This window comes from Pinus tabuliformis, chromosome Q, assembly GCF_031772625.1.
Source record: "Pinus tabuliformis cultivar Carrire ecotype Pingquan chromosome Q, CPIR1, whole genome shotgun sequence".
NCBI lineage: Eukaryota > Viridiplantae > Streptophyta > Pinopsida > Pinales > Pinaceae > Pinus > Pinus tabuliformis.
Window position 1 is genome coordinate 152668394 of NC_142296.1, and position 17422 is coordinate 152685815.

The 17422-nt window shown below is 39.9% G+C and overlaps 1 protein-coding gene across 2 annotated transcripts in view; it reads left to right on the forward strand.

Annotated features, from left to right (window-relative positions):
- The first annotated feature begins 9312 nt into the window (after nt 1–9312).
- Nucleotides 9313–17422, forward strand: part of LOC149218711 (M28 Zn-peptidase nicastrin) — a 171813-nt gene continuing 163703 nt past the window's right edge. Inside the window, exons 1-2 of one of the 2 annotated variants that reach the window (XM_089384132.1) lie at nt 9313–9514; nt 9619–10031. In XM_089384132.1, the coding sequence (XP_089240258.1) occupies nt 9737–10031 (295 nt within the window). In that variant the 5' untranslated portion in view covers nt 9313–9514; nt 9619–9736. The remainder of the gene's footprint in view (nt 9515–9618; nt 10032–17422) is intronic. The other variant, XM_089384131.1, reaches the window with a different exon arrangement.

Below are 17422 nucleotides of genomic sequence, written 5' to 3' on the forward strand. Positions count from 1 at the left end.
CGCAAGACACTGCCCATCACCGATCTTCAATGATCGTATCGGCGGGTCGCTATTGGCAGAGGCAATCAGCGGGTATCGGATTTTATGGAGGGGAACTTGCAATTGCTATCAGCGATGCAATGTGGACCGTCGATCAAGCTCGCAGATCGACGACCCACATCGCGTTGCAAGATCGCTATCAGCGCTAACCATGGGGCGGGGTCTTTACATATATATGGGTGCAACCCGATGAACCGGACCCGACAGGGTTCTAAATAATATTGCATAATATTTTAAGTCCACAGATTGGCCATTTTCAATGTATTTTGTGTATTTTCATTATATAACGAAATACAAAGGGAGCCTTGGGCAGCGCCGATGTGATTAAGCCCGGACCCAAAAGGGTTCGGGAATGAAAATACATAATATTTTCATGTCCACCAAAGGCCATTTTCAATGTGTTTTCAGTGTTTTTAAGCATATTTCCAAATACAAAGGGAAGCAAGGGACTAAGCCACTTGCGATAGGCAACAACAACCCAAAGGATGGACCTAATAGAAAAATAAGCCGCGAGATTTACAATGTTGCAGCATTTTCTATGTAAAAATAGAAAACAGTCATTAGAAACATTTAAAGGGATTGTAAAGGCCTGAAGACCCATTCCACCACATAACAGAGGCTGGGAGACAGATTGCTGGCAAACGGAGACCGGAAAGTGATCATGGAGCATCACAGCACATGCAGCTCATCCAAACAAACAAAAACATCATGGAGCATCTCTAGCATGGGAGATCTCCCTGCCAACACAACAAACCACCTGAATGTGGTTACTCTTCTGTTAGAAGAAGGAACCTCCGAGCCCATGCTTGCCTAGTTAGGGCATCAGTGAGTTAACAAGACAGGGAGGATAGATTAAGACACTCCGAGCCTTTGAGAGCTCAGGAGCATTGTAAAAGGCCTATAAAAGGATGAAAACTAAATGTAATAAGGGTTCAACTTTTAGAGACTATTGAGACTTTGCTACTCAAGCTTCTCATCTTCATTCTAGCAAATACAAGCTTCTTTTGTTATTATATGTTCAATGTTCATTTCCTCTTATGTTCTAAGCTTTCACTTGAACAGGTTGTTCATGTTTTCTTTTGTATCTAATGCCAGATAACTGTCATCTTATCTCTGCGTTGATAAATTAGATTTTCAAGCTTCTTTTATTGCCTATAACTAGCCATTCATATGTGTTTCTATATGCATCTGCTGGTACAGTCAGTATTCTTCATTTACTGCCTGTAGCTAGCCATTCACATGTGTTTATATATATGCATCTGCCGGTATGGTCAGTATTCTCCATCTATCCATTGAATCTACAAACTATTGAGCATTAGTGGTCTAAAGCCTTGTCAAGATGAGGGTGTTCATGTATGTTTGGAGTGAAAACATAGTTGAAACGGTTATCTGGCTTGATCCAAACCATCACCCATTCCAATAGTTCAGAGAACAATATTGAAGATTATATGTTACCAGGCATCTCCGAGCTGCAACCTAGGAGAGCTTCTTGGAGTGATAACATAATTGGAGCCGTTGCCGGGGAGAGGAAACTGAAGCACAACTTCCTAGGGAAATGACATAGATCCAACTTTGATGATAGACAAAGTCTGGGCACTTTTTTGGTTGTAATCATCTATCTAGCAACTCTACTGGAGGCCGAACCTCTTGGCAACTCCACTTCGTAGTTCTGGCTCAGTTTGTGAGGCATACTCGGAGAAATCCTCAGAAGTCACAAGCTGACTTAGTACCTAACCCTAAAAAAATCATCAAAGAAAGAAAGACATTGCAAAAAGGAGCATCAGGTTCAGGTAAACCTAAAATATATTCTATATCTCTTCAAGAAAATCCTGCAATAGAACAAATACATGTTGAGAGTATAATATCTAATACTAGCAGTGAAGAAAAACTGTCAGAGATTCATAAAGCTCCTTATTCTTTGGGTTCTCCTTTTATTGTAAGCCCAAAGGAAACCTCACCTCCTATCCATCATACTCCTTTAGTCTTGTCAGTCACTCCTCAACCCTCTATCATTCAGACTACCAGTACTCTTATAACCACCACAGTTATGGCAGGTCCACAAGCACCCACCAAAATGGAAAGAATCATAGCTGCTAGGTATGGACCTCTAATACTGCCCACTCCTTTGAATGCCATGCCTACTGGAGAATATCAGAAGTATATGCCTAAGTTCATTGGGACTGAAGGTGTTACAGTTGAAGAACATATTGAATCATTCTATAGCTATGCTGATAACCTGGACATTAGTGAAGATTGTGTCTGGATGAGAGTCTTTGTCCAAAGCCTAGATGGAGAGGCTAGAAAATGGTTCTGATAACTGAAGTTCTATAGCAGATATTGAGGCTTTAGATGATGCATTTCTAAAGCATTAGGGAGATAAGAAGGATCTCCTCTACTACCACACTGAGTTTGGGAACTTAAAGAGGGAAAATAGTGAGTTGTTGTCTAATTTTAATAAGAGGTTTAACCACATGTACAACAAGATACCAGCTGAGGTAAAGCACACCACTACCTCTACTAAACTCATCTATGCCAGTGCTTTTGATTCTAACTTTTGCCTACTGTTGAGGGAGAGGCGATGTGTTACTTTGGCTGATATGCAGGATGCAGCCTTGGAAGTAGAATCAAACATCATCGCTGCTGAGAAGCTCAAGGGAAATGTTGATATAAGGAGACAAAGGGGTGAGCCTTCATCATCTTCAGATCCCAAGATAGATAAAATGACTAAGATGATAGAGTCATTACCCTGTGAAATCTCCAAATTAAAAATTGAGCAGCACTCTGGGAAAGGAAGGGTTCCTAATACCTTTGCTCCTAGAGATCCAAATCCATATAGAAGAACCAATGAGCAGTTGCAGATTTTGCAAAGAAGCAAAGATGCCAATAAAGACCAAAGGGTGAAGGCCCCTTTTCAAAATATAGTCATGGAAGAGGAGCAGTTTGATGAAGATGATGAGATCCATTGTATGGTAGACAAAGGCAGTGCCCCTTTTTTGACCTTAGTTTCCTATGAAAATTCATTATTCAATAACCAGATCAGCGAAGAGTGGGACGGTGAAGTTGTTCTACAAATTGAAGATCAGCACAAATATAATCTGAGGTCGACGATGAATAATGCTAAGGAAACTCCTGTTCAAAGAGCTGTTGTCCGTGCAGAACAACAAGCTAATAAGCAGAAGCAACCAACAGTTGATCCTATCATCCTCAAAGCTCCAGCTCACGAGGTAAGAGGCCTTGACAAGTCTCCTTCTCCCTTTAGTTTTCAATCAGAAATTCAGAAGCTACGAATACCTATACCTCTGGTTGAACTAGTGAAGAATGAGTTCTTCAAAAGATCCATCCTCGAGGCCCTTGAGCCTAAAGCCATCCAAGCCTCCACTGACTATGTAAATCTACAAGATGACCAACTAACTGTTATTCTTAGCCCAATGATTGAAAATTGTGAAGACAACTCCCCATCATTCTATGTATCTCTGACTATTCATGACAAAATCCTTCACAATTGCTCTCTGGACACTGGAGCTAGCCATAATCTAATGCCCAAGGCTATCATGGATAAATTGGGTCTTGACATTACCAAGCCTTATCATGACCTATTTTCTTTTGACTCTAGAAAGGTGAAATGTTTGGGATTAATCAAGGACCTAGCCATCACTTTGCCTCAGCTCCCTATGAAGAGCATGATGATGGATATTGTGTATACCCCCCAAGTTTGGCATGTCGCTTTCCAGAGGCTGGATCAATAGATTAGGTGGAGCATTGCAAAATGATCTGTCCTATGATACTATCCCAGTTTTTGGAGGTGAAAATAGGAGGTTGTATAGAGAGGCTCAGTTGGCTTATATTATCAGTGATGATAGGCATCCCACTAATCATCCCATCTATGCTGTTGACACTAATTTTGGAGCTTGTTTTCTTCAGATTGAAGAATCTCAGTTGGCCTCCACGCAGCTTAAAAAACCAGTTTGCTAGATCACAGAGGAAGAAGGCCCACAGATTTGGGATATGTTCTTTGATGGGGCTTGCTCTAAGGAAGCTGCACGAGCAGGTGTAGTCCTTGTGTCCCCCACACAGAAATGCATTGATTCATCTTTTATATTAACTTTTCAGGTGAATAAAACTTTCCAAGCAAAACATCCAAGGCTGAAAGCATACAGAGATGAGGTGAAATATAGACCATCTATGCCTGACAATGTCAAATGCTGGAAAGTTTTTGAAGAGGATGATCAAATTAATAGGCTTTTGCAAGTCTTTGATGAATTTGATGCCTCATGGACAGGACCGCTTGTCATTGCTCAAGTTCATATGAGCAACAATGTCATTTTGCACAATTTAGAGGGGGAAGGTGTTTTTGATGGCCCAGTAAATGGACGGTTTTTAAAACTTTATCTCATTTAAGGCTTTAAAGCCTTGGTATTATAAATATGTTTTCTCCAGTTTTTATTTCATTGAAAAATAGACTCCATGCCCAATGGAACACTAGGAGGAAGATTTGATCTTGTTTTTACAGGAAAGGCATTTTTCTGTAGTTCTTGAAACCTCACAAGGAGGCTTTCATCCCTAGAAGGAGCCAGTGTTAGCCTTGTTGGCAAAAGGCCCAAAAATGGATCCAAATATGCCCCAAAGTCTCCAAATTTGCTTAAAATCATGCCAAGGATAAAACCATCACATGCAAAGAGCCCTTGGAAGGGCGTACATGCACTATCGGGAGGCTAAAACACTCAAAAACCATGTATCGCAGGCTTAAATAGTCCAACGCACAACAACCGTTAGATCTAACCGATCAACGGCACCGATCTAAGCAGCAAATCGTAATCGGCAAAGGCAGGCAGTGGCAATCAGCGCAAGACACCGCCGATCAGCGATCTTCGATGACCGGATTGGTAGGTCGCTATCGGCGGAGGCAATCAGCGGGCATCGACGATTACAAAGGGAACTTGCGATTGCGATTAGCGATGCAATGTGGACCGTCGATCAAGTGCACAGATCGAAAGCCCACATCGTGTCGCAAGATCGCTATCGGCACTAACCATGGGGCGGGGACTTTACATATATATGGGTGTGACCTGATGAACCGGACCCAACGAGGTTCTAAATAATATTGCATAATATTTCAAGTCCGCAGATTGGCCATTTTCAATGTATTTTGTGTATTTTCGTTATATAACGAAATACAAAGGGAGCCTTGGGCAGCGCCGATGCGATAAAGCCCAGACCCGAAAGGGTTCGGGAATGAAAATACATAATATTTTCATGTCCGCCAAAGGCCCTTTTCAATGTATTTTAAGTGTTTTAAGCATATTTCCAAATACAAAGGGAAGCAAGGGACCAGGCCACTTGCGATAGGCGACAACAACCCAAAGGACGGACTTGATAGAAAAATAAGCCATATTTAAGGACTTTTGAAGTCCAGAAGAATAGAGAATGGTGGGATTTATAATGTTGCAACGTTTTCTGTGTAAAAGCAGAAAACAATCATTGGAAACATTTAAAGGGATTATAAAGGCTCGAAGACCCATTCCACCACATAACACAGGCCGAGAGACAGATTGTCAGGAAACAGAGGCCGGAAAGTGATCATGGAGCATCACAGCACGCACAACTCATCCAAACAAGTATAAATATCATGGAGCATCTCTGGCATGGGAGATCTCCCTGCCAACACAACAAACCACCTGAATGCGGTTACTCTTCTGTGACAAGAAGGAACCTTCGAGCCCATGCTTGCCTAGTCAAGGCATCAGTCAGTTAACAAGACAGGGAGGATAAATCGAGCCTTTGAGAGCTCAGGAGCATTATAAAAGGCCTATAAAAGGCTGAAAACTAAATGTAATAAGGGTTCAACTTATGGAGACTATTGAGACTTTGCTACTCAAGCTTCTCATCTTCATTCTAGCAAATACAAGCTTCTTTTGTTGTTATATGTTCAATGTTCATTTCCTCTTTTGTTCTAAGCTTGCACTTGAACAGGTTGTTCATGTTTTCTTTTGTATCTAATGCCAGATAACTGTCATCTTATCTCTGCGTTGATAAATTAGATTTGCAAGCTTCTTTTATTGCCTGTAGCTAGCCATTCATACGTGTTTCTATATGCATCTGCCGATACAGTCACTATTCTTCATTTACTGCCTGTAGCTAGCCATTCACATGTGTTTATATATATGCATTTGCAAGTATGGTCAGTATTCTTCATCTATCCATTGAATCTACAAACTATTGAGCATTAGGGGTCTAAAGCCTTGTCAAGATGAGGGTGTTCATGCATGTCTAGAGTGAAAACATAGTTGAAATGGCTATTTGGCTTGATCCAAACCATCACCCATTCCAATAGTTCAGAGAACAATATTGAAGATTATATGTTACCAGGCATCTCCGAGCTGCAACCTAGGAGAGTTTCCTAGAGTGATAACAAGACCCATCAAATAGGAGTAAATCGAGGTACTCGACTAGGCCAGAGAGTCGAGATTTCAAAGGCCTGGCTAACAATGATTCCATAAAAAAAGTTGGCCCAAGACTCCCTCCTTCAGCACTGAAAGGGTCAAGGGAAGGCTCTCTTGAAAACCAATAAAAGAAACAACCAATACTATTGTTTTCTCACTATCTTCCAGCCACTAGATAACAAAATTCTCCCAAAGAAACAAAACAAGACAATAGAAAACCTCTTGAGGACTTTGACCACAAGCACAATGGAATAATTCAGTTACCCTTGAGGGAAATGCAACCCACACGTCATACAATAACCAGACTACCCTTCTGAGGAATGCAAATGGGGTAAGAGTTACTTGAGAACAAGTAGTAAAAAGCCAAACCACCTCCCAGAAATTCAACCTCCAATCAACCTAGAAAAAAACAAGTAGGGGGCAAAAGAAAGATTGCAAATGGAGTCCATTCGCCCAGTGGCGCTGAAAAGGATTTGAGCTTGGGTCCCAGACTGAAAATGCATCATCACTCAATTCCTGCACTCTGCCATTCCCTGGCTTGCGGGTTGTAGCATGAGCCTCCCACCCACTTAAGTTACAACTCATGGCTCCGAGGAGACTTGCAGAGTCAGAACTAGCATCACCCTCCAATGTACCAAATCTCATTTCCCTACAATTACAATAACAAATCTAGACCAACACCATCAATATTAAACCAAGAGGAGCCTCGAGAACGTTCAACGAGCAATTTCCCAATGCCCACTGTAGAGCACGTCTATGCATAATTGCTGCCGCGTGGGAGATTACTACTCCCTCCTTCCCTCGTACTGTCCTCGTTCCTCACCCCCAACGGGGATGGTAGATCTGGAGTTAAGATGGATCTACACTGGTAATAATAATAATCTATCTCATGGGGCAGCTCAATTCATGATCAAAATGATGTGAAATCATGCAAACCAAGAGATCTAAGGTTTAATCCCCAAGTCCTGACTCGGTCTACAGAGAGGAGGACAGGTCATAGGCTCCCATAGGTATAGTGATAGCGACCAGAATTGACCCCGTGTCAAGCGAGTATGAAACTGACCCAGTTGCCGATTCCTCTAGGTTACAAATGCTGGAAAATGTAACTAGGTTTGGTCTTCATTATTGTACTCGAAGTCAAAATGTAATATATTTGTCAAAAGAAAGCGAAAATAATCTTATTATTATTCTATTTGACTTGTTAAAGCATGGGTTTCATGCTTGGGTCAAATGTATAGGTCAAGCCTCCATTGTTGGCTCTAGGTTATTGTCAAAATCAAAATGTGAAGACTCCTCCATCCATCTAGTCTTCTTGCTTTTGAAAGAATTCTCTTCAAGTCGGCCTCAAAATTATATATCAGCATGTCGGCTCAATTCAGTGACGCTGCTCTTCAAAAATATCATGTCAGCTCATTTAAATGGACAAACTATTATATATACCAGCTTAATGCCTTCCTTAGTTAACAAGTTCAGAGAACAAAATTTCGGAGAGAACATTTTCGGTGACACCACAGAAGCTCGCATAAAATCACAGAGAAGACAGTTCAGATGATTTTTGAATTTCAGTGCAATTATAGTCAGCAAAAATGATAATGCGGATTGCAATTCGAAGCTTCCACAAAAGGCATATGCTACTATAGTTTTGGTGTTAATACAGTGCATACTTTTCAGTGATATTATAATGGATCTAGTTCGGTGCTACCACAGGAAGAAGGTCTCGGTGCATAACATAGTGATGCTATTATAGTGATTCAGTGTTCTTATAGTGAAGCTATTACAATGGTGCTATCACAATAGACAAGTCTTAGTATCACAATGGATCGAGGAGCTTAGATTGGTTGCAGAGATGATCTCTTCAAAGATCAAAGTATGAAGAAGAATGATCAGGATGACTTGATGGATGGAGGTAGTCTCGAGTTCAAATTGTAAGGGTCTTGGTTGTCTCATCTTAAATCTACTGAAGGAAGATTTTGTGACTGGGTTTTTCCCCTTGAGGGAGGTTTTGCCTTGGCAGCGTGCCTATATCTTGTGTTCTCTTCTATATGTTGATTGGCATTAATCTTGATGAAAATAAAAGATAATTAAGAAATCTGATACTTTTATTAAGTAGAGTTTCGACGTAAATCACTTGAAGAAAACCTTTGTCGACGCGTTTCGAACCAACTAATGTGGTTCATCATCAGGAGCCTCAATTCAACAAATCTAATACTAATAATAAAAACATCACAAGTTAATGTCATTAATAAAAAAAATCGTTTAGCTCCGAATAACTTAAATATCCAAACAACAAATAATAATAATAATCTAATTTAAATTTAAATAATAATAATATTAATAATAATAACAATCTAATATGATAAAAAATCTAGTTCTAAGTTCAAAACAACAGTAAAAATAAATATTATGCATCATATTTGCTCTCAACTAAACAAAAACACTAACCACCAAAAATTAAAACAACAATCTAATTTAAAAAAAACATTATTTACAATTTGACTACTAAAAACTTCAAATAACAATCTAATTTAAAAAAAAAATATTTACAACTTGAATACTAAAACTTACACACTATCTCTCTCTCCCTTAATTTAAGCCTATAATAATACTACCAACGATAAATCCCATAAAATTGATTTATCTCATAAAATTCTGAACTGTTCTTTGAATTCTCCATGCGACAAGGAAGAAAGGTGAAGTTGCCCTCATCATGATGGTGGTGGGGATAATAAGTTAACAATTTAAGAGTTCTACCGATCCAAGTTCTCTCCCATTAAGTGAGTGAACATGGGACAAGACACCTATAAATAATGACAAAATTTCAAGTTTATACCAAAAATAAAAATAAAAAATCGACATATGCAAAGAAATTCAAGGCTTCAAACCAATCGGGCCATGTTCGTCTGACAAGAAAATTCATATAAAATAACGGCCTCGTTTCAGAGCTGTGGGAGCCGAATACAGAGACAAACGAGGGTTTTAGGAGAAGGAGAAGCCTTGAAGATACTCGGCTGAATCATTTGGAGCTTGTTTACTCTGTAAATCTTCTCCACTTCACCCGCAATATCCATGAATTCTGTTTTTGCCCACCAGAAATCTTCTCAGCTTCAGCGTTTCTAACCTCTCTCTCTTTTTAATACAGCAAAACCCTTGACAGGGAAACGAAACACTAATCATGAAACATTTAAGAGATTTTTCTTCTTAAAAACGGGCGTTTTACGTATTTTATTAACACTAGCCTCTGCAATATAGACTCTAATATGGGGTTGCGGATTGCGGTTGGGAAAAAGAGCGGGGAAAGAGTGATGGCGGAATCGATGCAGACGGTCCTGGCCTTGCTCTGCTTGATTGCGGCCTGCGTTGAGTTCTGTGACGCGGCGGCCGTCGTGGACGTGTATAGGATTATACAGTATGATTTTGGAGGGATGCCCTTCGGTTCGCGCCGCGCCGGCCTTAACCATCACGCTGGATCGATGCTGTTCGCTGCCGGGACGGATCTTTCGCGCACAGTGGTCATAGTACCCATCAGAGAACTTAACCTAACTCTTATTCACGGTTAGCTCTCCTCCCGTCCTGTTACCCGATTTTTAAGTGAAGTAATTTTTTATTTTTGAAATAGGTTTTGACATATCTTTTTTCTCATTAACTGCGAATAACTTATATCTTGGTAAAGGTCCCATAGACTATATCTAGTCTCCTTGACTTTAAAATTTCATTTCATTTCCATCATTAATGCATAACTCATCATCTTATATTAAAATTACTCAAAATAAGTTTTACATACCCAGATTGGACGGTAAAATTTCATTTCATTTCCATCTTAATGCATAACCCATCTTATTTTAACATTACTCAAAATAAGTTTTACATACCCAGATTGGGCATTACACATTGACAAAATCTCATAAAATAATATATGAGAATAAACTGAAATGAAATCTACTCATGGCCCCTAAACTATTACAAAAACTGAATTCTGGTCACTACTAAAACAGTTAGTAGTCAACGGTATCACTTCCGAACAATTCACTTCGAAAAAGTGTCGAGCCACCATTGAAACCGCGGTGCCATTCCAGACAACTGTCCATTAAACCCTGCAGCCAGTATGACTGGTTAAACATGAATTCTCTTACATTACTGAATTGTATATTACACTAAGAGAACCCCTGCAGTATCATTGCAGAGAACTGTCCAGTGAACTCTGTGGACAGTATGACTATCGAAACAAGACTTCTCTTACATTTCGGAACACAGATTACACTCACAGAACCGTATTTAATCTGCACAATCGCAATTGAAAATAAAAAGTGTGTTATAGCGAATTGGTCCAAATGGACAATCTTTTGAACTGCACCCTTAGAGCTTTAGAGAACATGAAGGAGGCACTGATCTCATTGATTGCAATTGCAAAAAGATTGTATGGGTAAATAGTGTGGCCTTGGTTGTTGTTTATGGTAATTTCCTCGTCCTCCCTCCCACTGCCCAATAAAAAAACTGAAATTTGTTGAATATCTAGCAGCGGTTCATTAAATCGACAATGTGGAATTTTTATGAATTTATAAATTTGTATATGTTAAACTTCATGGAGAAACTTGTAGTATTTTTTGACTGGCAAACTGTTTTTCTAATGGTGCAGTCTAACTATTCTACATTTTGGCCTTCTCAGCCCGAATCTGGTGATTCAATTCTTCATGAGATTGTAAGTTCTTCTTGGTTATATCGCATTTTTGAATGCTCAAATGGATTTAGCACCCTGAAAACTCCTGGGACACTTGGATTGCGCAAACTACACAGCTCAAACCTGCAAATCTCACAAACACCTGCCGGATTTTGGGCAAATATGGCCGGAAAAGGGCCAAAACGTAGATAAATGTCCTTGAATTCAAACACAAACATGAACGGGATGACTTAGGGTGCGGCTAATGCATTATAATTGTGTTTCATTCTCATTTGATAATAAGTTTGAGAAATTAAGTCAATTGGATGTAGCTTGGGTGGTTGGGGGAAATTTGTTATCCTCCCCACCCGGGTTCAATTACGACATGTGACATGTTGAACTCATAATGAGGATATCCTTATAATGACTTCAAGCCTTGTTACCGAAACATGTATATTCCTCATGGGAATATAAAAATATTTCTTCTAAGAAAAAATAAAAGTTTGAGAAATAAAAAATGGAATCAAAATATTTTTTAGAAGCCAGACTGGGTCAAAGTGACCAAAGATTCCATTCGAGATGAAAAGCCCATACAAAAATCCCTTAGTAAAGTACAAGAGGCCACCTAAAATTAGAATGAAAAAGCCTAAAGGATGAGCAGACCGGACTCATTTATCTTCCACATGCATGTCAACAGTCAGGACGCTAAACATGTGCCATAAACGTTTGTTTTTATGGATTTAAGAATTGTGATTGGCTGTATATATTGTGAGATTAGTGAGGTGCCTTGTAGAGGGCACACTGGTACTACTACTGTTGCTTACTAGACTTACACTATTCTCAACAACAAAACGCTCAATGGGTTGGGCTACTAACCGAGCGCCTAAGGTGGACATACAATTATGCCGGATAAGCATTGATTTACAATTAAACAGTTTACTCAAGAAACCTGATTTCCAAAACATAGCTCTCAGTGCAGAAATCTGCTCACAACAGCAACTGACTTTAGATCCATAGTGTGCCTTTCAGTTAAAGGTGTCAACAAATTGAAATGCCCAGATGCCTATAACCAAAGAAAGTATTTTGTGTGCGTATGGCAGATACAAACCCAACTGAAACATAAGTAAACCTGGCCTGGGAAAACTGAACATCCAACAATTGTGTTTAAGTAAATAATAGATGATTGACCTGTTCAATATATAAATACTCACGTTAGGCTATTGGTATTGAGATTTTATAACTTGCAAAATGCCGCAGAAGTTGCAATTAACTAGCACTATGGGTGGTTTTTGCCATCCTCCAGGCGCTGTTTAGTCCATCTGGAGTTGCATCACTTCCACAGACAGCACTACATGGCACCCAATGTTTCAGTGAACTTGGTTCTGAACCATCCTAAAGTGTGACCTTTTACATTCCTTAAAATTTCTTAAATACAAGTCTATTCTCACTTGAGCCAGAGAATTTCTATTTCAAGGTTAATATAGCACTAGTTTTGGTGTACAATTAGGAGGAACCTGCGATTTGGTTTTGTTTATCACGTTATTGAAAACATGACGTGAGAAATATAGATATTGGGCTGGTGTATTGTAAGTGATTAATTGCAAACAGAAAAGGTCTGATAGCTAAGGATTGACAATACGGGATCCCTCACTATATATGGAGTATACCATGAAAGGAGGGTTTGATGGTATTTGCCTGACAGCAGGGGACATCCTGACATGTGAATTAAGTGTTAAATTTTCCAAGAAACTCTGCAACTAAGATAAATAGCTGAAAACTGAAGTCTAGTTTATTTTACCAAGATACAGAGTTTCTTAACAATTCATATGCAGCGGAATAAAAACACAGAGATAAAAACACAGCACACAATATTGACACAATTATTTATTTTGGGAAACCCAACTGGGAAAACCCTCTTTTTGATGTGGTATTTATTCATTGAGCAAATAGATCAAATACAAAGCAATTAGTCTCTCGTGAACAAAGCTGATATCCTGCTGATCTAGCCTAGACTTGTCATGCCAATTCTTGATCCCAGCTCCTAAATCCCAGCGCACTTGTGATCTAATACTTCTGCGCTCTCCACAAACAAGGCTCTCTCGCAACTTGTGAGCTTTGTCTTGTCACAAACCTTTGTGCACAAAACAATTGTATTTACTTGTGCCTTTGTCCTCTCTTTTATAGATTCGATCCATGCTAAATTAGGCTAGTTCAAATATAGAACTCGAGCTCTAATGGTGAGTCAACTGAGAGTGTTACTCACTCTCCTTTCAATCATCACACGAGTTGTTAACTCGTGATCTCTCCAATCAACATTGGAGATCTAACTCGCTCTTCCTTCAATCAAGGCTGAAGACCCAATTCGTTCTAACTGAACTCGATCTGCCAACCAATCCTGTAGTCAAACTGATGAAAACTTCCACTTAACTAAAGCTCCAACTCTACGAATGCTAACTTGATGTTTATTCCAATAAATTGGAAATAACTCATCCTAATTGAAGTTTAACTCTTGAGGACAATTTGAGGTCTTTACTGGCTAAGGCATAAGCCATAAGACCTTGCTCGCGACATTTTCAACACTCCCTCTTAGCGAGGAAGGTATTTCTGGAAGAACCTCATCCACTTGGATCTATCTTCAACACCACCACGTTATCCACTGCTACAATTGCTCCGTCTGAACTAGAAGACTTCCTTGCTTTCTCTTGCGGAATTTGATATGAAAACCTGTTCCTTCCAACCATGCTCCTAGGATCCTGCACCTAAGCATCCATCGTGTAAGCTTATACCAACTGGTCTTGATAGATTTGGAAGAGGCCTCCTACACATCTTCCAGATTAGAAGTTTGAGTCCTCGGTCTCAACTCAGTCTTCACAACCTCTTGCTCATTCTCTGTCACTAACATAGATCTTGTGCTAAGTACTCCTAGCACAGTTGTGGGTTTGTATCGGTCCCTTGAGATACCCACGAATTTTGCTGCCAATCCCTTGATTAGTATGGTCTCCCTCTCTCCCTCTAAGGGTTGACCTTTGCCAATCTTGCAGGAAAACTTCGTACTGTCCTTTGTACCATGCTCTATCCGCTGAACCCTGCTGACACTTGCAACTTGTCCCGTCAGAGCCCCTACCCAATGATTCTTCGCTGCCAACTGCATCCTATAGTTACTTTATCATGCTCAATGTGGCACCTTGACCGCAACACGATCCTCGATTGCAATCAAATTATTGTGGGCTGTGACCATGCCTCTGGCCTAAGTTCCGGATCTACAGCTACTAACACAACTTTTCTAGCAGCTTGGTGTCCTTGTCAGTTGCCACTCCAGCAAGAGATCCCCACGTGGGTTAGTTGGCAACTTTTGCTAGTCGACTCTATCCCACAACTATCTCGACCAACGTTTCCTTGGCTTGTTGGCTTGACTGTATCCCAACATTCTGTTGATCCAATCCCTTCTGCTGGTCGTACCCTGCATTGCTACGACTTGGGGCCTAGTGGCTGCCTCTCAACCCGATTCTCAACTGTTGTTTTACCTACTACAAAGTTGCCTGTAGTCCTACTTGCCACTTCGCCCCAACTTGGTGCTTTTGTTCATGACTGACCACCTCGCCCATGCTCATAACACTTGCAGTGACTTCCTTAGCTATTGGCTGTAGAGATAGATACCGCTTCACTTCGACCTTGATTGAACCCAATCCTTGACTGTTTGCCATAGTTTTCTACCCATGTGTTGCACGTACCAACGACTCTCTTGATGGCCTGTTAGCCTTGGTGACTCAAGCTTGATGTCGACAACTTCTGCCACTCTCTCCTCAACTCTGGCACACTCCTGATAGATATCTTTCTTCTTTCGTCCAAGTCCCTTTGTAGTGGTGGCTTTGCCCGTGACATGCTGATCCACACTTCGTTGTTGTCATGCTTACTCGCTACGGCTCGATTGAGTCTTCCTTGCTCTGATCACCTTTGTGTGTGGCCGTCGAGTTGTTGTGGTGGCTTGTCCACGTCTCCCTTGACAACCTTAATAATGAATGCCTACATTGATCATGCCCTGTTGGCTCTACCCCTGCGTCAACGTGCTCACCCACTTGGCTGTTCTTTCATCAATTCATTGGCTAGTTGTCGGGTGCCACTGTTGTGGCTAGTTGGCGATTTGCGGGCTCGTTGGCAACCTTTGCCGCCACCTTGACCCCTGCTCACCATTATCTCAGCTGTTGCCCCCTTCAACCTGGCATCGCAGTTCGGCCCTCTATGCGTTGGTACGTTGTGTATTCTTTGTTGGTCTAGTGGCCGCCCACTGACTAGTGGTGACTGGGATGTTGGCCACCAAGGCCCAACACTTTTTTTTTTTTTAAATTTCCCTTTATAAAAGAAATCGGGCCCTTTTTGACTTTTACCTTTTTTTTTAATCAGTTTTTTTTATTGTGTCGACCCAAAAAAAACGCATGTAAAAAAACTTCACTCAGCGGCAATAGAAAAACTCTAGCCTTTTGTTTGATTTGCACTCTACATTGATTGGTCAATCTGGTGCTGGTCTTTACACTGATCTCTACTCTACCATGTTAAATTTTCCATGAAACCTTGCAACTACTTAGATGAATAGTTGAAAATTGAAATATAGTTTATTTTCACCAAGATACAAAGTTTCTTAAAAATTCTATGCAACAGAATAAAAACACATATATAAAAACACAACACACAATACTGACACAATTATTTTTGATGGGAAACCCGACTGAGAAAACCATCTTCTTGATGTGATATTTATTGATTGAGCAAATTGATCAAATACAAAGCAATCAGTCTCTTGAGAACAAAGTTGTTCTCTTACTGATCTAGCCTAGACTTGCCCCGCCAACCCTTGATCCTAGCTCCTAAATCCCAATGCACTTGTGATCTGCTATTACTTAGGACGCAAACTCTATGTGCTCTCCACATACAAAGCTCTCTCACAACTTGTGAACTTTGTCTTTTCACGAACCTTTGTGCACAACACAATTGTATTTACTTGTGTATTCATCCTCTCTATTATAGGTTTGATCCATGCTAAATTAGGCTAGTTCAAATATAGAACTCGAGTTTTGATAACGAGTTAATTGAGAGTGTTACTCGCTCTCCTTCCAATCATCACTGGAGTTGTTAACTTGTGCTCTCTCCAATCAATGCTAGAGATCTAACTCACTCTTCTTTCAATCAAGGCTGAAGACCCAACTCGTTCTAACTGAACTTGATCTACCAACCAATCCTGTAGTCAAACTGATGTAGACTTCCACTTAATTGAACCTCCAACTCTGTGCATACTAGCTTGATGATTATTCCAGTGAATTGGAAATAGCCCATCCTAACTAAAGTCTAAGCCTTGAGTACAAGTTGAGGTCTTCACTGGCTAAGGCACAAGCTAGAAGATTTTGCTCAGTACATTTTCAACATTAAGTTCTTAATTTCTAAATAAATTCAAGCTTCTCTTTCAGTACTTTTCAACTAAAATGACATTTGAAAGAATCTTTGGCAGTCAAGCTTTCTTGTGAAGTTGGGTGAGCTGACTTTCGCTTGATTTTAGTTCAATTGTAGTTACTCTTCCAAATGTGCATTATAAAGAAAGAGTGATAAATTAGGTCACTAGGTTATGACGCAAAATAAGGTATAAAATCAATTATGAGTCCTCACAAAACATATTAATGTCGATGTCCAAGCTGAAGTTGTCAATGGGACCTAGAAATTTATGGCATCACGCTGTCCACCAAAAGAGTAGGGGGAATTTCTAGTCAAATCTCCAACATGAAGCAAATTACAAAGCATAGATGTGGTGTTCTAGTCAAAGATGCATGGGTATAATAAGTTCATTGGAGCTCTTTAGCTGGCATGTTTTGTATTTTTAGCTTCTCTTTATTTGAGGAATATAGCAATTAACTCTAGTGATACAAAACATTTAAGAAAAAGGAAAACAAAGGGCATGCTGATTTTTCATGATCTTCTAGTCTGATAATTGCTTCCAATGATTTCTTAATTAATTATTTTTTGTGTCATATCCATCATTAAGTAATTATACATATAAAATCTTAGCTATAAAACAATAATGATAATAGAATCATGAAGAGACAACCAATCACAAGAGACGTACAAAATTTACCTTGGAAAACCCTAACTAGGGAAAAACCCAACAACCTTTTCTTATGAGAAATTCAATTCAACAAGAGATGCAATCTGATATTCCAGTCAAACAAAGTCAAATTGACCAACAAACAAGCCCAGATCAAACTTGGTCAAAATGAGAAATTTCGGCCACTTGGACAACTGGTCA